At 40.3% G+C, this 22,815-nt stretch overlaps 1 protein-coding gene across 6 annotated transcripts in view; it reads right to left on the reverse strand.

Annotated features, from left to right (window-relative positions):
- Positions 1 to 22,815, reverse strand: part of LOC117514742 (histone demethylase UTY-like) — a 181,650-nt gene that overhangs the window by 94,946 nt on the left and 63,889 nt on the right. For all 6 annotated transcript variants that reach the window (XM_034175316.1, XM_034175323.1, XM_034175358.1 and 3 more), the window contains 3 exons: positions 15,422 to 15,480; positions 9,532 to 9,652; positions 871 to 925 (listed from right to left, as the gene is read on the reverse strand). In XM_034175316.1, the coding sequence (XP_034031207.1) occupies positions 871 to 925; positions 9,532 to 9,652; positions 15,422 to 15,480 (235 nt within the window). The remainder of the gene's footprint in view (positions 1 to 870; positions 926 to 9,531; positions 9,653 to 15,421; positions 15,481 to 22,815) is intronic.

Here is a 22,815-nt window from a genome sequence, read left to right on the forward strand (position 1 = left end):
TAGTAGCAAGAAGATTGAGTCAACCTTTAGAGTCCCAATTGCTGTTGAACTAAATAGCAAGTAACCCCAGTGAAGATCAAATGTATTCAAAAGAACAAAGTCCCTGGAACAGACCCTTCTCTACCCTGCAAAAATCAGTTTATTTATTATCCTGACAGTATGACAATAAGCAAACAACACATTTATGTTCGTTTTTCAACACCCAGTATGATAGCAATAGTTTGCTAAAATGAACATTTTAATTATCATTAAAGTTTTATCTAATTGTAATCATATAACTATATTCTGCTAGTACTAATGTAATCATAAAATATTATTAATTTGGTGTATTACACGACATGTTTTACTGTAATCTGAAATTTGACCTAATTTAGGTGACATTTGACCTCAGTCACTTATCCCTGGTAATGGCTTATGGACAAGGCCTATCACTCTGCATGCCAAATTTGGAGGCAAAATTTTAAAAAAACTGTGACCAGGAAAGTTTCACTGAATTTAGTGTTTGACCTTCCTGTGACCTTTGATCTTGATCCTTTTGTGTAGTGAAAGGTACCTTATTAGGGCTGCTATATGTGAAGTTGCAAGAGTCTGTGATGTAAACTGTGTGCTGCACAGCGAGTTAAATGTGAAAATGCAATGATTACACCGTTCCCAACTTTTTTGATACGTATTGCAGGCCTTCAATGCAGCATGTTAACACAAGAAATGAAGCTGACCACACAAAACATGAAATAGCTTTGTTCATAGTGTCTTCAATGAAACAAAAGTCCAAGTAGATGTGAGGGTTACTGCATTTTTCCCCACATAGTCCTAACGTTTTGTGATTTGGGGTTGAACTTCAAAACACGAAAACAGACAGAATTTGCTTACTTTCAGCTTTGGACAAAGTGCAGGGGTTGGAGTCAATCAAAGCCAGCTGAAAATGCTGTGAACAAACATTGGTATCAGTCAGAACAAGTGAAGTCATTCAAATATCCCTACTACAGTCACAAATGCCAAGCCATCATGCTGGAATGTGTATGGTTAGCACCACAATAATCCAATGCACAAAATACCACCTTGTGTTTGCTCAGCAATGTCACAGCATGAGACCCGTTGCTTTCTTTTTCTGTTGCACTCTCCACTGGAGTTACACAGCAAGTAAAGTTTGGTTTGATAATATGTTTGTTTTTGTTTTGTTTGTTTTTTTTTGGGGGGGGGGGGGGGTGTGCACAGTTTTCTGTATGAAATGAACACAAGCGACAGCTTGTCCACAATGTGACTGTTTTGAAAACAAAGAAGGCATTATGGCTGCAGCAATATAGCCTCTGGTTGGGCCGAGGCATGATCATAGCCAACATCATGTACATCGGAATGCCAATTTCAATAAAATGTCTAATTTCATCACAAATAAAAAATATATAACAATCAAGGCCTGACTGTGTCAATTTTTGTCCTTTTCTCATTCATTAAATGTAGTCTGTAATTTAATTTAAATTGCGTATCACCAGCAAATAAAATGTTAAATAAGCTGACTAATCTAAATAAATAATTATGAAAATATTGATGTACTTTGTTATTATTTGTATTATTTGTACTTTATTTTTTTGTGCCATATTCCCAGAGAAATTAAGTTAACACGGGAAAATCAGCATTTCACTATATATATATATAACACACACACACACACACGAGTATTGCAGTGGGTGTTTTTGTGAACTCTGACGGTGAATATGTCAAAATGGTGAAAATCTGTGTTTGCAAGGATGCAGTCACAATGACAAGTGGTGCTTATTAGGTGGACAGATTTTCCAAAGAAACTATTTTGAGGAGGAAAATAAGGTTGTCTTTATTTAATTATTTATTGATTTTTATTGGTACATCTCAGACTAATATAGTGAAATATAGCAAAGATTTGTCCCATCATGTCTATGGCTGATGCTGAGATTGGATTATTGCAATGTTCTATTTTCTGGTTTACCACAGTCCAGCATTAGGGTTCTCCAACTGGTTCAAAATGCTGCTGCCAGACTTTGGACACGGAGCAGAAAGTTTGACCACACTACACCCATTTTGAGACCTCTTCACTGGCTTCCTGTCTCTGTGAGATCAGATTTTAAGGTTCCGCTACTAGCCTATAAAATGTTCATGGACTGGCACCTCCCTACCAAGCTGATCTAATTAAACCCTACATACCGGCCGGGGCTCTCCGTTCTCACATGCAGGACTACTTTGTGTCCCTAGGGTGAATAAAAAGTCTGCGGGTCACAGAGCTTTCCCTTATCATGACCCTGTTCTGTGGAATGATCTCCCTGCATCAATAAAGCAGTCAGAGTCTGTGGCGACTTTCAAGTCCAGACTTAAGACACACTTATTTTCCCTTTCGTATGGCTAGCATATTGGCATGTTATTATGCTTTTTACTTTTTTACTCTTTTACTGTGCTTTTTTTAATCTTTTATTCATTTTATTTTGTTTTCTGAATTGTTTTGCGTGAAGCGCCTTGAGACGACTGTTGTGATTTGGCGCTATATAAAATGAATAAACTGAACAGAATTCAGATAAACAGCACAAGTGAAGCCTGGCAGAACATGAGAACGGTCTTCAAAACATCGATCTCTAACCATGGATTTTATTTTTTTTTTCTTTCGTGTGGCCAGGAGAAAATTCCTAAAGCACGTTTACTCTCTCAAAAGCGTGCATCCAGCTGTGTTTGTGGTTTGCGCCGTGGCATCGAGCCATGCTAAGCTAAGATGCTACATACAGGATACAGACCACTTGCCCCACGTAAGTCACTTCTGTTATCACTAGGGATGGGTATTAAGATTTTGTTGATAGATGCCATTGTGAATTCTGCTCATCGATCCGATTCCTTATCGATTCCCTTATCAATACCTCTTGTGAATTTTCTGTCTCCTAAATGTAGGCTTTACAGGTTTTCTATGTCAACAACATTTTATTAAGTCTTAAAAAAATATGAAACTGGTCAATGGATCCTTGATCTCTGGACAAAAATAGAAATAAAATCTGTAGTTTTTGTCAAAAGCATTTCCTTTTAGACATTAATGGCACAAATGTAAACCCATACCTCTGAGCTAAACTCAGCCAGCTGTGCTGCAAGTCAGCATCAATGTAACTCATAAAGAACGCAGGGCGTCTCATTTTGGGTGGAAAAAAAGTTTTGGTTGATTGTAGTTTATAGCTTGGATTACATTTGGAAAGATGTGTCATTTCATGTAAAACAGCGATTCACTTTGGAGTTATTTCCGTCCGGACTCTAACCTGACTAGGCAGAGAGTGGCGCAGTGTTTGGAGCTGTGTGAACACAGCGAAGGATGATTCTCATTTCTTGCCCACAACGAGACAAGAGTCCTAGTTAGTGACTTTAATCCGCACAAAAGTGACTCACGAATCACATCTTTAAACAGCTTTGAGAGGGGTTAAGAAGCGGACTTGCCACTTCTGAAAAGCAGTGAAGCAGACAACCAACGAAGCAGCGGGTCGAAGCACTGCTTCGTTGGCTTCAAGCAGAGCAATGCTGCAGAAGCAGTTGATTGCAGACCTGCTGCACGGTATGCAATCAACGTAGAGAAATTATAATTTTGCTGACAAACACCCTTAAAAATGACTGCTCCAAAGGACTGATAATAAAATCGTTAAGCAAAAAGGCTATTGATGTCAGTGGACTGAATCATTAACGATTCTCAAAAAGAACCTGTTCTCGATACCCAACCCTAGTCATCACGGATTCAGAAAGAACGTGACGATGAGTGGCCACTGTTAATTGGAGAGCCCGACGTGGACCAGCTTCAGGGTTTCTGTAATTCGGTGTTTTGCAGTCTCGTGGTCTGTGACACACATGAAAGGTCAGTTTCAGCAGAGTTTTGGTTCAGGGCACAATGTAATCACATCTTCTGAAGTATGAACAAAGAGCGTATCATCATAATGGCTCGTGAACTCGCTGAATCGGCGCCATTCACATCCTCGCTTTGACAATGTTTACATGTGCTGTGAGATGCCAGAACTCAGCTTGCGTCGCAGTGCATTCTGGGAAGCGCAGGGGGATTATGGGAAATACATGGGTTAAAGCAATAAATTTTTATCTGACTGAAATTTTTTCCTGGCAAAAATCAAGGCCAGCAATTCCCTAAAATGTGGCGTAGTGGGGGCACACACTCTTTTTTCCTCAGTAAATACAATAAACACATTATACAGCATACAAATCTATTCTAAATAGCCTCTAAGGAGAGACAGACAAAGCATAAAAAGAATGCAAAACTTCAACATAAAAGATACACAAAAGGGTGGTGGGAGGCAGGGTGCAGTCTTGATTCTGGGGGGTCTGGGGGTGTTCCCCCAGAACATTTTTTAAAAACTAAGTCCAATTTTGTGTATTCTGGTGAATTCTAACAGGTATGAAGCCCTCTGAAACAAATAAAACACTTCAATCTGTATTCTGGTGAATTCTAACAGGTATGAAGCCCTCTGAAACAAATAAAACACTTCAATCTGTGAAGTAAAAACATAGTATTGATTATGGGGGTCTGGGAGATCTCCCCCAGAAATTTTTTTAAAAGAGCAAGTCAAATTTTGTATATTGTAGTGAATTTTAATGGGTATCAAGTCGGAAAAAACAAAACTCACTTCAAACTGTCAAGTAAAAATTCTTTGTCTTCTGTAGTATTTTGATCGGTTCGAATCCGGTGAATGCACCAAATGGGTGCTGTGTTGCTGGCTGTACAGTCAATAAAATACAAAATTAGGGCCTAAAGCAACTGACAAAGTTGTTCTGCTGTGCACAAAGTAACACTATCACCAGTTTTGAAAACACATGCGCACTGAGAAAATCAAAACTGGCGTATTCACATTTAATCAGTAAAATGCTCTCACTCGTAAAACAAACGAGGGCTGCAACTAACGATTATTTTAGTAATCGATTAATATTTTTTTTTGTTTGTTTTTTTACTTACATGTGAGTTTTGCCATTATTTTTTTGAGTTATTATTAAAAGGCCTTTGTCACGCAACATCAGCGTTTGAGCTTGTAATAAACTTATGATGTTATATTCTCGTCAAAAACATACCTGGAGTAATGTTCTGTTTTATTTTGCACATACGTACCATCACCGACACACCACAAAGAGATTGATATGCACACTCTTAAGACTATGAAGTTGGGCTATTGGTTAAAAAAAAAAAAAAAAAAAGTAGAAAAGGGGGTGTTCACAATAATAGTAGCATCTGCTGTTGACGCTACAAATTCAAAACTATTATGTTCAAATTGCTTTTTTAGCAATCCTGTGACTCACTAAACTAGTATTTAGTTGTATAACCACAGTTTTGCCTGAATTCTTCACATCTGCAAGGCATTAATTTTGTTGGTTTGGAACCAAGATTTTGCTCATTTACTAGTGTGCTTGGGGTCATTGTCTTGTTGAAACACCCATTTCAAGGGCATGTCCTCTTCAGCATAAGGAAACATAACCTTCAAGTATTTTGACATATCCAAACTGATCCATGATACCTGGTATGTGATATATAGGCCCAACACCATAGTAGGAGAAACATGCCCATATCATGATGCTTGCACCACCATGCTTCACTGTCTTCACTGTGAACTGTGGCTTGAATTCAGAGTTTGGGGGTCGTCTCACAAACTGCCTACGGCCCTTGGACCCAAAAAGAACAATTTTACTCTCATCAGTCCACAAAATATTCCCCCATTTCTCTTTAGGCCAGTTGATGTGTTCTTTGGCAAATTCTTGCAAATAAATTAGCTTCACACAGGCGTCTTCTAAATGTCACAAAACTTAGAGGTAACTCCAGACTGTCTTTAATCATCCTGGAGCTGATCAATGGGTGAGCCTTTGCCATTCTGGCTATTCTTCTATCCATTTTGATGGTTGTTTTCCGTTTTCTTCCACGCGTCTGTTTTGTTTTTTTTGTCCATTTTAAAGCATTGGAGATCATTGCAGATGAACAGCCTATAATTTTTTGCACTTGCATATAAGTTGTCCCCTCTCCAATCAACTTTTTAATCACACTAAGCTGTTCTTCTGAACAATGTCTTGAACGTCCCATTTTCCTCAGGCTTTCAAAGAGAAAAGCATGTTCAACAGGTGCTGGCTTCATCCTTAAATAGGGGACACCTGATTCACACCTGTTTGTTCCACAAAATTGACAAACTCACTGACTGAATGCCACACTACTATTATTGTGAACACCCCCTTTTCTACTTTTTTTTTTTTTTTTTTTTTTTTTTTTTTTTACTAATAGCCCAATTTCATAGCCTTAAGAGTGTGCATATCATGAATGCTTGGTCTTGTTGGATTTGTGAGAATCTACTGAATCTACTGGTACCTTGTTTCCCATGTAACAATAAGGAATATACTCAAAACCTGGATTAATATTTTAGTCACATAGCACTGCTATTATTCTGAACACTATTTTTATGCTTTTTTTTTGTCGTTTATTGAGGCATTTTGTGAACGCAGAAACGTGCTCCTGTGATATAAAACAAACGAACCCTCATGCAAATTTTGGTGATTTTAGCTGCACAATCAATGAGTCGAAGTCCAATGATTTACCCACACTGACAACAAATATGACTAAATTAAGTACCTTTATGCATTTTTTAGGTTTCTTGAGACATTGTGAATGCAGAAATGTGCTTCAACCTCAAAACTTGCTCCTGTGACATAAACCAAACGTACCCCGTCGTCTTCTGTGGTGTTTAATGGCAGCTGGAATCATCATTGTTGCATTGCTGCCAATCTACTGCATCAGTCCATTATAGGAGTACTGAATCCTCGAGTACAGTGTATTTAAAAAGCCAACACTTCCCCCACCCACTTTAATTAAATCTTTATTTAACCAGGTTAGTCCCATTGAGATCAAGACCTCTTTTACAAGGGAGACCTGGACAATTCTAAAGTTTACAATTCACGTAACCTGCTGATCCTATGTTTAAAATACTTCCAACAGAAACTTCTTTCAGGCCTATTATTCTACATCCTGAGAGAAGTGCTTGCCTTTCTCTGGAATATTTATTAAAATACATGAGGACATCCCTAATTACCAAAACAATGCCCTAAATAAGGTCTTGCAGACTCCTGGATAAACCTGTCCAGGAGATCTAGGATCCAGTGACCATGTTCAGATTTTATTTATTTATGTCCAGAGATCAAGGATCCAGTGACCAATTTCATATTTATGTACTTTAAGACTCAAAATGTTGTTGACATAGAAAACCTGTAAAGCCTACTTTTAGTACACAGAAAATTCACAGGCGGTATTGATAAGTGGAATCGATAAAGAATCGGACTGATAAGCGGAATCAATAATGGCATCGATAGGTAAAGTCTTATCAATACCCATCCCTTAATCAGAGACACCACTTTCACATATGTAAGCATTATTATACAGTCTTATTGAGACGTATGCAATGTTTTGTTTTTCTGAATACACAGCATGTTACAAAGGGGCAAGATGGACTTATGTTGATTGCAAAATACAATAATTTGATTTGAAAGCCAAATTGAAGCCCTATTAATATCGTATTACATTTAGAGATAAAAAAAAAAACAGCCCAGATTGACTGTGTGTACTGGTGTACAGTGGGATAAAAAACTATTTAGTCAGTCCCTGATTGTGCAAGTTCTCCTACTTAGAAAGATGAGAGAGGTCTGTAATGTTCATCATAGGTACACTTCAACTTTGAGAGACAACATGAGAAAAAAATCCACGAAATCACATTGTAGGATTTTTAAAGAATTTATTTGTAAATTATGATGGAAAATAAGTATTTGGTCAATAACAAAAGTTCAACTCAATACTTTGTAATATAATCTTTGATGGCAATGACAGAGGTCAATCATTTCCTGTAAGTCTTCACCAGATTTGCACACACTGTAGCTGGTATTTTGGCCAATTCCTCCATGCAGATCTCCTCTAGAGCAGTGATGTTTTGGGGCTGGCCCTGGGCAACATGGACTTTTAACTCCCTCAACAAATTTTCTATGGGGTTGAGGTCTGGAGACTGGCTTGGCCACTCCAGGACCTTGAAATGCTTTTTACGGAGCCACTCCATTGCCAGTGCAGTGTGTTTGGGATCATTGTCATGCTGGAAAACTCAGCCATGTTGCATCTTCAATGCTCTTACTGATGGAAGGAGGTTTTGGCTTAAAATCTCATGATACATGGCCCTGTTCATTCTTCCCTTAACACAGATCAGTCGTGCTGTCCCCTTTGCAGAAACAGCCCCAAAGCATGAGGTTCCACCCCCATGCTTCACAGTAGGTATGGTGTTCTTGGGATGCAACTCAGCATTCTTCTTCCTCCAAACACGATGAGTTGAGTTTTTACCAAAATGTTCTATTTTGGTTTCATCTGACCACATGATATTCTCCCAATCCTCTTCTGGATCATCCATATGATCTCTGGCAAACGTCAGACGGGCCTGGACATGCACTGGCTTAAGCAGGGGGACACACGTGGCACTGCAGGATTCGAGTCCCTCTCTGCGTAGTGTGTAGCCTTTGTTACTTTGGTCCCAGCTCTCTGCAGGTCATTCATCAGGTCCCTCCGTGTAGTTCTGGGATTTTTGTTCACCGTTCTCATGATCATTTTGACCCCACGGGATGACATCTTGCGTGGAGCCCAAGAGTGCTCCCACAGTTGATTTATTCACACCAACATGCTTGACTCTTGTAGATTCACTCTTCCCAACCTGGTGCACATCTACAATTTTCTTCCTGGTGTCCTTCAACAGCTCTTTGGTCTTGGCCAGTTTGGAGTCTGACTGTTTGAGGCTGTGGACAGGTGTCTTTTATACAGATAACGAGTTCCAACAGATGCCATTAATACAGGTAACAGGTGGAGGACAGAAGAGCTTCTTAAAGAAGTTACAGGTCTGTGACAGCCAGAAATTTTGCTTGTTTATGGTTTACCAAACACTTATTTTCCACCATAATTTACAAATAAATTCTTTGAAAATCCTACAATGTGATTTCCTGGATTTTTTTTCCTCATTTTGTCTCTCATAGTTGAAGTGTACCTATGATGAAAATTACAGATCTCTTTCATCTTTCTAAGTAGGAGAACTTGCACAATCAGAGACTGACTAAATACTTTTTTACCCCACCGTAAGTCATGGAGTGAAAACAGGTGGAGTGAAGTTCAGGCAGGTAATAGTTGGCACTTTAGGTTACGTCACTTTTATGGCTAAAAAAATAGCTCTGAATGTGTGTGCATTTTTTCCAGATGCTGTATAGATAATTTTATTTTTTTAATCAGCTGCACCGGGATTTCCACAAGTTAAAGAGTTGGAAGTAATGATTCAATCATTTATATAACTATAAAAAAATTTAAAAGAAATATAAACATATCAATTTGTAATAGCTAGTGTTGATCGGAGTGTGATATGCCCATTAATTTCAGGTGAGCGTTTCAACACTTATCGGACACAAACATCCAAATGCTTGTTGTGGCATCAAGGATACATATCAGTGACAATAAATGTGGGAAGAGCACACACAAATGCAGTATGAACATACCTTTAAACTTGACTCATAATCTGTGTTGACCTTGAACATGAGACCCAAGCGTAGATGGATCTCCTTGGCCCGGGAGAACCCTGGGTCTATGTACAGCACCTCCTGGAATGCTTTGATCGCCCTGTAGAGAACCCAAGTAAATGATAACAAAATGAGGTATGGTGTAAACTGAGGAAAATAACTGCCCAAAGCAATTTGTGGGGGGGGGGGGGGGGCTAAAGACTGGACTGTTAGGATAAAATAAGATTACCCTTTAATAGTCCAACGGTGGGGAAATTTACGATGCTAGGGATAGTCACAGAACAACAGTACAAGTATCCAAAATAAGGTAAAAGAAAAAAAATGACCAAATACGCAAGTTAATTTCTGTACGGAACAACAATATATACTCATACAGTAGAATAGATTACACTTAATACTAGGCATGTGGAGATTACTTGATACAAATCGGTATCTAGATACAAACGTGCGCGATGCAAATGCATCATTCATTCAGTGTGCATAGATTCAATTGACGGGTGAAATTGTGATGAATCACTTGCTGCCTGCATCTATTTTTTACGAGGCACACTGAATGCACCACAGACGGAAGCCAGAAAGCCCATTTCTCTCACAACAAACATGATGACATCAGAAGCCTTTTTGATTAATGATTCCCTTATTGGTCCTTCAGTTTGGGACACAGGAGTACCCGTTGTTTTTGAGGGTGTTCATTGGGAAAATGATCATTTCTCTACGTTGATTGCAGACTGCGGGGGGTCTGCCTGAAGCAACGAAGAAGCGATTTGACCCGCTGTTCGCTGGTTCTCTGCTTCAGTAGTTTCAGAAGCAGCAAGTCCACAATTTCTTCATTAACCCCTCTCAAAGCCATTTAAAGATGTCAATTGCGAGTCACCTTGGTGTGGATTAAAGAAACAAAGAAACAAAAATCGTCCTCCATTCCTCAATGGAGTTTTACGCAATAGTTCTGACGCCCAGCCAGTGCGTGAACTGAAGTTGTCGATCAGGTAATGGAAATAACAACAATAATAATGCTAATAATAATAATAGCAATAATAATAATATCCTCTGTTTTGTGGGACTAAGTGCAGATTTCGGTCTGACTTAACTTCACAGCGAATCGCCACTTTAAATGACACCTCTTTCCAAACGTTATAATAAACAAAAAAATACAACCAACCAACCGCCCACCACAAATGAGACATCCTATTTTTTTTTATTAATTACACCCTCGTGTGCAGCGCAGCTGGCTACAAGAGCTCAGGTCCGTCTATGGAGTTACATTTGCGTCATTAATATCTGAAAGGAAATGCTTTTGATAAAAACTACAGATTTTGTTGATTTCTATTTCTGTCCAGAGATCAAGGATCCATCATGTACATCAAGGATCCAGTTATCATGTACAGACTTTATTTTTTTTATGTCCAGAGATCAAGGATCCAGTGACCAATGTCATATTTATTTACTTTAAGACTCAATAAAATGTTGATGACTCAGGAAACCTGTAAATCCTACTTTTAGTACACAGAAAATTCACAAGAGGTGTTGATGAGCGGAATCTGTAAAGCATAATATTCCATTTTCTTTACCTTCTGCAAAGTCATGTGATACATTTTTCTTCATGTTTTGATTTGGAATAGAATGTGCAGTGTTCTCAATGCATTTGCCTGTATGGAAACAAAAGCTATTAATTTTGAGCTATACTCACTCATTTTTACTCACACGCCTATTTTGAACACAACTCTGTGTGTGTAGTTTATATATACCCTAGCCCATTATGTTTTAGCCAATGACATACAGTGCTCTGCATAAATATTCACGTCAGGGGATGAATACATGAACATTTCCACATCAATGAATATGTCTTGGACTTAATTTACATCAGTCTTCCTGAAATTCAAACAGTATGTTCAATCAGTCTGGAGGAAACAGTTTTCAGAAACCACCAAGACACCCAGACAACCCTGAAGAAGTTATAAGCTTCTGTGGCTGTGACTGGAGAAATTGTGCACAGAATAAATTGTGCAAAGAAGACCTGAAAGTTCAGCGACAATTTGCCAGAAGGTACATCGGAGATGCAGCCTAGATTTGATGTTTTGGTGAAAGAAAATCCTTCTCTGCTCCACATCATGGTGAAGCTGGGAGTAATTATGTCAAAACTTGCACTGTACACAATTTCTTCAGTCGCAGCCACAGAAGCCGATAACTTCTTCAAGGTTAGGGTTAACTGGTGGCTTTCCTTTCTCATTGCCTTCTTGCACTATTACTCAGTTTTTGAGAACTGTCTACACCACACAGATTTATCACTGAGTACTATACTGTTTCTATTTCTTAATAATTGATGTAAATCAAGACCAAAACATGTTAAATGACTTGTAAATGTTTGTGTATTCATCCTGACTTGTCTAAAGAAAACGGGCGATAAAACTGATGATTTACGACAAAACTGACAAATTACGTGCGTTATTCCAAAGGCTTCATTACGTATGCCATCATCTTAAGTTTGATATTTTTTTATTTAATTTATATCAAGTTGTAGAGATTTATTTCAGTTGGAGTTTAAGGAAGAACATTTTAGAAATTTTAACATAAAGAAGCCTGAATCAAGTTTTGTGTTTGAAACTGCATAAACAAATTAAAATGTGTACAAGGCCAAGGGGGTGAATACTTTTGCAATCCACGGTATGGTGCATCCGTAAAGTATTCACAGCGCTTCAGTTTCATTATGTTACAGCCTTATTCCAAAATAAAGTATATTTATTTTTTCCCTTCAAAATTCTATTCACAACACCCCATAATGACGTGAGAATATTTTTTTTTTTTTTTTTTGCAAATGTATTAAAAATGAAAAACTAAGAAATCACGCGTAAGTAAGTATTCACACCCTTTAGTCAATACTTTGTTGATGCACCTTTGGCAGAAATTACAGCCTCAAGGCTTCTTAAATATGATGCCACAAGCTTGGCACACCTATCTTTGGGCAGTTTTGCACATTCCTCTTTGCAGCACCCCTCAAGATCCATCAGGCTGAATGGGGAGCACTGGTGCACAGCCATTTATAGATCTCTCCAGAGATGTTCAATCAGATTCAGGCCTGGGCTCTGGCTGGGCCACTCAAGGACATTCACAGAGTTGTCATGAAGCCACTCCTTTGATATCTTGGCTGTGTGCTTAGGGTCATTGTCCTGCTGAAAGATGAACCGTCGCCCCAGTCTGAGGTCAAGAGCGCACTGGAGCAGGTTTTCATCCAGGATGTCTCTGTACATTGCTGCATTCATCTTTCCCTCAATCCTGACTAGTCTCCCAGTTCCTTCTGCTGAAAAACATCCTCACAGCATGATGCTGCCACCACCATGCTTCACTGTAGGGGTGCTGCCTGGTTTCCTCCAAACATGACATGAAACTGGCATTCACATGAAAAAGTTCAATTTTTATCTTGTCAGGCCATAAAATCTTGTTTCTCATGGTCTGAAAATTCTTCAGGTGCCTTTTGGCAAACTCCGGGTAGGTTGCCGTGTGCCTTTTACAAAGGAGTGGAATCCATGTGGCCACTCTACCATACAGGCCTGACTGGTGGATTGCTGCAGAGATGGCTGTCCTTCTGGAAGGTTCTCCTCTCTCCACAGAGGAATGCTAGAACTCTGACAGAGTTACCATCGGGTTCTTGGTCACCTCCCTAACTAAGGCCCTTCTCCCCGATCACTCATTTTAGATGGGCGGCCAGCTCTAGGAAGAGTCCTGGTGGATATGAACTTCCATTTGCAGATGATGGAGGCCATTGTGCTCATTGGGACCTTCAAAGCAGCAGAAATGTTTCTATAACCTTCCCCAGATTTGTGCCTCAGGACAATCCTGTCTCAGAGGTTTACAGACTATTCCTTTGACTTCAGGCTTGGTTTGTGCACTGACATGCACTGTCACTGTGGGATATCCTATGCAGACAGGTGTATGCCTTTCCACATCATGTCCAATCAACTGAATTTACCTTAGGTGGACTCCAATTAAGCTGAATAACTTTTCAAGGATAATCAGTGGAAACAATATGTACCTGAGCATTATGAGCTTCATGTCAAGGGCTGTGATTACTTATGTACATGTGATTTATTAGGGTTTTTTTTTATTTTTAATAAATTTGCAAAAATCTCAAACTTTTTCACGTTGTCATTATGGGGTACTGTGTGTAGAATTTTGACGAAAAAATATTCCAAAATATATCCATTTTGGAATAAGGCTACAACCTTGTTAGGCTACAGCCTTATTCCAAAATGGCTACAGCCTTATTCCAAAAAATGTAGAAAGAGTGAATATTTTTCAGATGCACTGTACGTCAGCGTCACACTAACTCATGGTAGGACAAATCTGCCCTGGTACAAAGCATTGTAGATGCCTTACGTTTTTTTGGATTTCAAGTAGGAATGCAAGTATCAGGGGTGCAACAATCAGGTACAAATCATTTTGAAAGTAAAACATACAACTACATCAAAACAGACTCCTGAAACTATCAAAACACACAATGAAATGATCAATGTCTCAACTTTAATGTTATGAAATGGTAGAATTACACTCCGTTCGCTCCTACTTCCATGTATTCAAACTCTTGTTTAAGGTCAAAGTTCACAATGAGATTCTCACTAGATTGTTCAGAGGAACATTTAACTTTTCCTGCGAGGAAAAACAAACCCAACATCCGATAGTGCCAAGTTGCATTGGATGGACACAGCATTTGCTTTAACCTGGTGAGAATGAGAGCAGGCAGAGAGCTGCATCATCAGGAACGGATGTTTTTCCTCTTGACTATGTGATGGAGTATAAAGATAAACTCATTGAATGTTTTTGAATGGGATAAGATCTGTTGTCATTTGCACTGAATGAAGAGCCTGAGTGCTAGTGTTTTTTTATGACCATCTTTGGACACTATGCCACACCGCTTTCAATAGTTTTTTCAATTTTAAATTTGATATAATTTGTGCAAAATCAAACAGTCTGTATAGACTTAAAATCATTGTAGGCAGCATCTCTATTCAGCGAACATCCCATCAATGAAATGTTACCAATTCAATATTGAATAATTGATTATATTTCCCCATATCTATTGGACAGGGCAGTCTCGTTTGAGGGTGGGCTCTAAAGGGGTCAAATATAATGCATATGACATAATTTCTCTACTTCCGGGGACAGAAACATGGCACTTTCTGAGACTTTGTGCAAACTGCATGCAAACAAAGTGAAAATACAAAGAAAAATGATGATGCAGTGGAAAGTGGACAGGTGTTGCGGTTTGTTTATGACAGGGAGCTCAAACGTGTCAAGGCGGTTGTGCTGGCGAGAGAATGTAGCTACTCTGGTTAGCTGTGTAGGCTCACACTTACTGACAGGACCTCTCCCATTCACCTCATCTTCCCTTCTCCACTGGGAAGCAAAAAAAACCTGCACTTTTTGCTACTGCTTCAGTGATTGTAGCCAAAAACAAGACAGTACACAGTTTTTCCGTGTGAAGCTATCCTGTGTATATATATTGCGCAATGGGAGCGTTTGTCCACATAAGCTGTCAAATCCCAAGATATCATGCAGGGTTCAAATGAGACTGAGCTGCCCTTTTACCACTGATTAATTAGTTATGAGTATGGGAGGTGATGGTCTCATGGTTATGCATTGGGCTTGAGATCAGAGAAACTTCGGTTCAAACCCCAACCAGACCAGACAATTGGCCAGGTGGTTAATCCCAGAGTTGCTCCCGGGGTGTAGTGAGCGTCTTGCATGACAGCACCCTGACATTGGTGTGTGCAAGGCATCATTGTGAAATGCTTTGAGCTTCTGATTCAGATGGGAAAATGCTATATAAATGTTGTTCATTTACTACACAACTTAGACAAAGGAATTTTATACTCACCACTGAAAGGCATTATAGTGGAAGTAGACCATTCCAAGGCCGTACAGAAAGGCAGCATTCTGGGTGAGATGCAAAGAGGTCTATGGTCATTGACATAAATAGCTAAAATATAAACACGTGAAAAAAAGATGTTCTTCTACCAGTGCACTGCCAAAAAGAACACTATTTGCAAGACAGACAGCCAACAAACAGGAACAGAAGCTGTTGTCATGATAAAAATACATTGTGAAGAAAACCAGGAAAAATGGTGATGCTCAACAACTACTCAAATAAATAACAGAACTCAACATCCTGCAAAAAGTGAAAACACATGGGTTAGGAACACAGGTGAGGTAACAGTATTACTGAAGGAAATTAAAAATCAGCACGTACCTTCAACCAGCGTGGAATTTTGTCAATCTCAGAATCAGTTTTTGGCTGGTGAGGGATTACTTGAAGGTATCGTCATAATCGTGACATGACTCTAGGGATGGGTATTGATAAGATTTTATTGATATCAATACCATTATCGATTCCACTTATCGATCTGATTCCTTATTGATACCTCCTGTGAATTTTTTGTGTACTAAAAGTAGGCTTTATAGGTTTTCTATGTCAGCGGGTCAAAGAGCTTTTCCTTATCGTGTACCCACTCTGTGGAATGGTCTTCCTGCGACCGTGAGGCAGTCAGAGTCTGTGGACATTTTTAAGTTAAGACTTAAAGTCTATATATGAATAGTTTTTATTTTTATCTGTTTTATTCTTTTCCTTCTGTTTTTAATTATGTATTTGAATTTATTAATTTTTATTTATTTACATTTTTTATGTTGAACTGTTCTATGTGAGGTGCCTTGAGACAGCTTTTGTTGTGATTTGGCACTTTATAAGCTCATTAAATTGAAATTGAACAACATTTTATTGAGTCTTAAAGTAAATAAATATGAAATTGGTCACTGGATCCTTAAACTTTGGTCATAATAAACTCTACATGGTGGATCCTTGATCTATGAACATAAATAGAAATAAACAAAATCTGTAGTTATTGTCAAAAGCATTTCCTTTCAGACATTATTGGCATGAATGTCTTTCCATATATCTGATCTGAGCTCTTGCAGCTGGCTGTGCTGCATGTCAGAATGTACTTCATAAAGAATGCAGGACCTCTCATTTTGGGAGGAAAAAAATGTTTTAGTCGATTGTAGTTTCTTGTCTGTATTACAAGGTTTGTAAGAGGTGTCATTTTATTTAAAGCTGCAATTCGCGTGGAAGTTATTAATTCCGACCGGACTCTGTCTCACCAGAGAGCCGCGCAGCGTTTGGAGCTGTGCCAACGGAACAGAAGACGATTCTCGTTTGACTGCTACAAGACACGAGTCCCATTTAGTGACTTTAATCCACACAAAAGTGACTCACAATATTTTAATGGCTTTGAGAGGGGTTAAGAAGCAGACTTGCCATTTCTGAAGAGCAGCGAATCAAAGAACCAATGAGCTAGTGGATCGAAGCACTGGTTCATTGGTTCATGCTTCAAAGTGGTGCCGTGCTGCAGAAAAGGTTGATTACAGAGCCGCTGCAGGGTCTGTAATCAACAGCTGCTCTGAAGGGCCGATAAGGGAATCGTTAATCAAAAAGACTATTGATATCGGTGGATCGAATAATTTAACGATACTTGAAAAGAACCGGTTCTCGATACCCAACTCTACATGACACAGTCATGAATGTGTCAAACAATATGTCAATGGAATAAATGTTTATAAATGCTGTCATGAAGAGTCATTTGGTTTTTGTCATGACAGGTTAACTTTTGTTACCTAAACAATTTCAAAGCTTTTTATCTGCAGTTTTTCTCTACACTGACAGATAAACATAATTGTTTTCTGGCATGTAGGGCCGATTCGGCAATCGTCAGTTGTGAAGTTCTGCGGCATGCTGCTTCAATCTCACGTGCGCCAACAGACCAGCACGACCTCTGCACGGCCTGCCACATGCTTAACCGGTCTGCTTTGCTTCATCCAGATTCTTTCTGCGCAGGCGCTTTTGTCTTCTTGCTTCAATCCTTTGCTTCTGCATAAGTTCGTGCCTATCCTAACTCTCTCATGCCATTTAACTTGATCGAGTGCAGCTGTTTCGACATCGTCGATTTGACATTCCTTTGCAGCGGCCTCGATGGTGTCCTTGTAGCGCAATCTTGGTCATCCGGTATTGTGTTTTCCAATAGCAAGTTCTCCGTAGAGCAGAGATTTCAGTAGGCGGCACTCATCCATCATGATAACGTGTCCTGTCCATTTCAGCAGTCGACTTTTTAAAAGCACGGCCATCTCTGGTACATTATATCGTTTGCATACTTCGTCGTCAGTCACATGGTCCCGCCAGTCAATTTTAAGAATTGTTCACATGCATCCATGATGGAACCGATTCATGTTGCGTATGTGTTTGGCATACAGTGTCCATGTTTCGGATGCGTATAGCAGGACACTTATAACAACAGCACGACAGAGCGCTAACTTAGCCTCTGTCATGATGTTATGACTCGACCACACTCTCTCACGCAATCTGCCAAAAGACTGACTAGTTTTCGAGATGCAGTTTTCGACATCCTTATCCGTTCGAGCATCTGACGTCAACACAGACCCGAGATACGCGAAGGCTTCCGTCATCTTCAAAACCTCTCCACTGAGTAATACTGATGGGCTTTCCTGCTGCACGCGACCCGGTGGTGGTTGGTACATCACCTCAGTTTTCTTCACAGAGATTGTGAGACCATAGTTTGTAGCAGCAGACATAAATGTGTTAATGAGTCGCTGTAGAGCCTGCTCTGAATGGGTGAACAGACCGCAATTATCTGCGAAGAGCAGATCACGAACCAGCCTGATATAGGTCTTCGACTTCGCATGTAGCCGAGATAGGTTGAACAACCCACCATTCGTGCGAACACGAACGTACATGCCATCCTCGTTATCTGTCAGCGCCTCGTTGAGCATTGCCGAAAAGAACAAATCAAAAAAGATGGGAGCAATAACGCAGCCTTGTTTCACACCACTGCTGGCTGAAAACTTGTCTGTTTCCTTTCCATTGAAGTTGACATGGGCCATCATGCCGTCATGAAGTTTTCGTATCACCCTAAGTAGTTTCTCTGGACAGCCAAGTCTCCTTAGTACAGTCCATAATGCTTCACGGTTCACTGTGTTGAAGGCCTTTGTGAGGTCGATGAAAACGGCGTACAGGCCAATGTTTTGTTCAACACATTTCTCCTGGAGTTGTTGCGCTGTGAAGATCATATCAATCGTGCTTCTTGCTGCTCTGAACTCACACTGCAATTCTGACACAGAGCCCAAAAAGTTATCAACAGTGCGAAGCTGGATGATTTTCATGAGAATTTTTCCAGAAACAGCAAGCAGCGAGATACCTCTGTAGTTGCCACACTTGGCACGGCTCCCCTTATTCTTGAAGATGGTAATGATTGTCGCATCCTTAAACTGTTGAGGAACTTCGCCGCTTTCCCATATCTTCTCAAACAGTCTGCGGAGTGCACGCACCACTTCATGTCCACCATGTTTGAACACCTCTGGTGGTAGTCCGTCCTCACCTGGAGACTTACCGCTCTTTAGAGCTTTAATTGCATCCTCAATTACTGACACAGTTGGAGTGTGGTTTGAACCCTCAATGACCGAGCACTGATGTAACTGCCGGATCAAGTCATCATTCACAACTGAAGGCCGATTTAGCAGCTCGCTGAAGTGGTCCTTCCATCGCTGTAATGCAGCCTCATGGTCGGTGATAAGCTCGCTATTGTCTGTGCTGCATAGTAATGCGAAACCCTTCTTTCTCGATCCGTAAACTTCATCGACCATTGAGTGGAAAGCTTCAGCGTCATTTGCATCTGTGCAAGCTTGTATGGCAGCCACCTTTTTCATGAGCCATTCTGACTGGCATTTCCGGGTGGCATCTCTGAGACGAACAGTAGCGACCTTGAACCTCTCTGCAGTTGCTCTTGTTCTTTGAGCAAAACAAGCCTTGTGGGCAGTGGCTTTTTCGTCAATCAGTGGCTGAAGATCGCCTATGTTGTCGCTGAACCAATCCGGGTTTTTTTCTCATTTGTGGACCAAGAACCCCCCCACTGTTTCCGTCATTACATCATGAAGATGGCACCATTCGTCATTTGGATTGTCATAATGACATGCCATGTGGTCTTGCAGCCTCTCCATCGTCTGTTCCTGCAGTTTGACTCTCGTTGGTCCATCAAGCAGGGCCCGAACGTTTAGCTTCTTCACTCCGGTGAACGGCTCATATCTCCGTTTAGTCTTTAACTCATATTTCACGCAGCTTATTAGAAGTTGATGATCAGTCTGGAACTCGGCCCCACGCATCACCCTGGTTTGCATGACATCCTGCAGGTCCTTGCGACACGTGATTACAAAATCGATCTGGTGCCAGTGCTTCGACCGAGGGTGCATCCATGTGGTCTTGTGGACAGTCTTGCTTTGGAACCACGTATTTGTGATGGTGAGTGCATGTTCTGCACACTTCGACAGAAGCAAAAGGCCATTCAAGTTGCACTTTCCGATGCCATGCTTTCCTAGCTGTTCAGGCCAGAGATAGGATTCCTAACCCACTTGGGCGTTGAAGTCACCGAGGATCATAAGCTTGTCAGCAGCGGGCGTGTCGCAGATGGCACAATCTAGTGTAGCATAAAACTCCTCCTTGTTAGCTTCTGACTTTGTCATAGTAGGTGCAGAGGGATACGTACTGCTATCAGCCGCTCGTTTATAGCTCGGGAAGAAGACTCCAGACGCGCCGCGATATGGTCCTTCATGACTATGGCCACTCCGTACTGACATCGCTCTTCTGCTGGGAGGTTGGACCAGAAGTACGTGTATCCAGATGTTGGTTCATTGTGGCTACCAGAATCCGGTAGTCTTGTTTCGCTTAGGCCGACGATGTCAATGCCATAAAGTTTCAACTCAAGGCCCACAAGCACTGTTTTACGTATCACAACCGTATCACAGTCATCATTCAATGTACGAACATTCCATGCACCAAACTTCAAATTCAATTTTGTCTTCTTTCGACCACAAAATGGTGTGGCCACGGCTAGCTGCCCGGTGTGATAGTCCATCTGCAATTTTTAGGCCACCTTTTCTAGGCCCCTCCCCGGACTGGGGAGAGCAGTACCATCCGAGGCGTTAGCCGGGGTGGCCTCTTCATGGACTGTAGGTGTGACCGAACTGCCAAGACTGGATCTACCAGGCTACCAGAAGCCAAAGCCCCTTTCGCCAGACAGCACACGCCCACACCACCCGTTACCACACCACGGGACATGGGCCCTGTCTGGATGGACTTTGTGGTGTAAACATAATTGTTTATTTCAATTTATACAGCACTAAATCTCAATACAAGTCACCTCACGGTTTTTTACATGAGCACGCAAATTGGTGACAGTGGTAAGAAAAAAACTCCCTCAGCATTTTGAGATTATAGAAAGAAATCTCAAGCAGACCAGACTCAGTAGGGTGATGATCTGTTATAGGCACACTAATAAGACGAATCAAAAGCACAAGATCAACAGAGCATGCAATGACATGATTTTCAAGGATTCTTTAATGTCATACCATATATGCTTCCACATGACATGACACAAAATTAGGTTTCTAAAGGTCACAGGAGTAAATTAACTAGACTAGGAAATATAAACAAGAGCAAGAATAAAAAAATAATAATCATAAAAAATAAAATCCAACGCAAGTGTAACAAGCAGCATGACAATTTGCACAAAATACAGTTGTGCAAAGTTCAGTTACTGTGCAAATGTACAGGTGCGCACAAGTCTAGTTATTGTGTAAAATACAGGTGTGCAAAAGGCCAAGGTATTAACAGGTGTTTACCCATCTGAGATAGTACAGCTAACGGTATAGTTATATAGTCAGGGATGAGAATGGGCAAAGAAAAAAAAAAAAAACTCTGAAAATGGGCTGGGACCTGGGGCTGCCGTAGGCTCCAGCAGAGTCCAGGAGGCAGCAACTCTGGTGGGAGCCCAGGAGACAAAGCCCCCTGAAGATCACAGGTTGTGAGCATTTTAGAGGCATTTCGTGGCTGCTACAGATTTCATGAATTTCCATTTTGTATTTTTTGGATGTTGGGGTATGTGGAAACCTTACTGTAATAAAAGAATCTGTCTACGTAGACCATCCTTCAGTGATACCCGCCCAGTGCTATATAGCATATGTACTTACTATAAGTGCTATAACATTGGACAGATATCACTGAACTTGCCAAAACTAATCTTCAAGTGTCTTTCCTTAAAATGCAATGAACTCTGAAATATACTGGAACTTCATGCAAGTATGTGTAAATCATTTTAAGGGATTAAAACCTATCAAAACAACCATATCTGTGGTATAAAACAATGACTTTATTAATATTTTACATGTAAAATGTATGCTTACAAATTATTGCCTCATAATAAATTTCTAAATCACACCATGTGAGTCTGCAATAGGGTTGGGTATCGGGAATCGGTTCTTTTCAGGAATAGTTAAGAAATGATTCGATCCACTGACATCAATAGCTTTTTGCTTAATGATTCCCTTATCCGTCCTTCAGAGCGGCCGTTGTTTTTGAGGGTGTTTGCTGGGAAAATAACCATTTCTCTACATCGACTGCAGACCCTGCAGTGGGTCTGTAATCAACCGCTTCTGTAACTGCTCCGCTTTGAAGCAATGAACCAACAAAGCAGTGCTCCGATCCACTGCTTCGTTGCTTCATTGCTTCACTGCTTTCCAGAAGTGGCAAAGCCGCTTCTTAACCCCTCTCAAAGCCATTAAAATATGTCAATCAAGAGTCACTTTTGCGTGGATTAAAGTTACTAACTGGGACTCCTGCCTTGTTGTGAGAAAGAAACGAGAATCATCCTCGTTCACACAGCTTCAAACGCTGCGCTGCTCTCTACAGAGTCATGGTTAGAGAGTCCAGTCGGAATTAATAACTTCAAAACGAATCGTTGTTTAAATCAAATGACACCTCTTTCCAAACGTAATACAAACTGCAATCGATCAAAATGTATTTTTTCCCTCCCAAAATGAGACGTCCTGCTTTTTTCATTACACTGATGCTGACTTGCAGCGCAGCTGGCTGAGCTCAGAGGTATGGGGTTACGTTTGTGCCATTAATGTCTAAACGAAATGCTTTTGACAAAAACTACAGATTATGTTTATTTGTCCAGATCATGTCCAGAGATCAAGGATTCACCATGTAGAGTTTATATCAAAATGTTGTTTTTCCTCCCAAAATGAGACGCCCTGCATGCTTTATGAATTACATTGATGCTGTCTCAGAGGTACGGAGTGCCATTCATGCCAAAATGTCTGAAAGCAAATGCTTTTGACAAAAACTACAGATTTTGTTTATTTCTCTTTCAG

The sequence above is a fragment of the Thalassophryne amazonica genome, chromosome 1 (genome assembly GCF_902500255.1).
Source record: "Thalassophryne amazonica chromosome 1, fThaAma1.1, whole genome shotgun sequence".
In the NCBI taxonomy this organism is placed as follows: Eukaryota; Metazoa; Chordata; class Actinopteri; order Batrachoidiformes; family Batrachoididae; genus Thalassophryne; species Thalassophryne amazonica.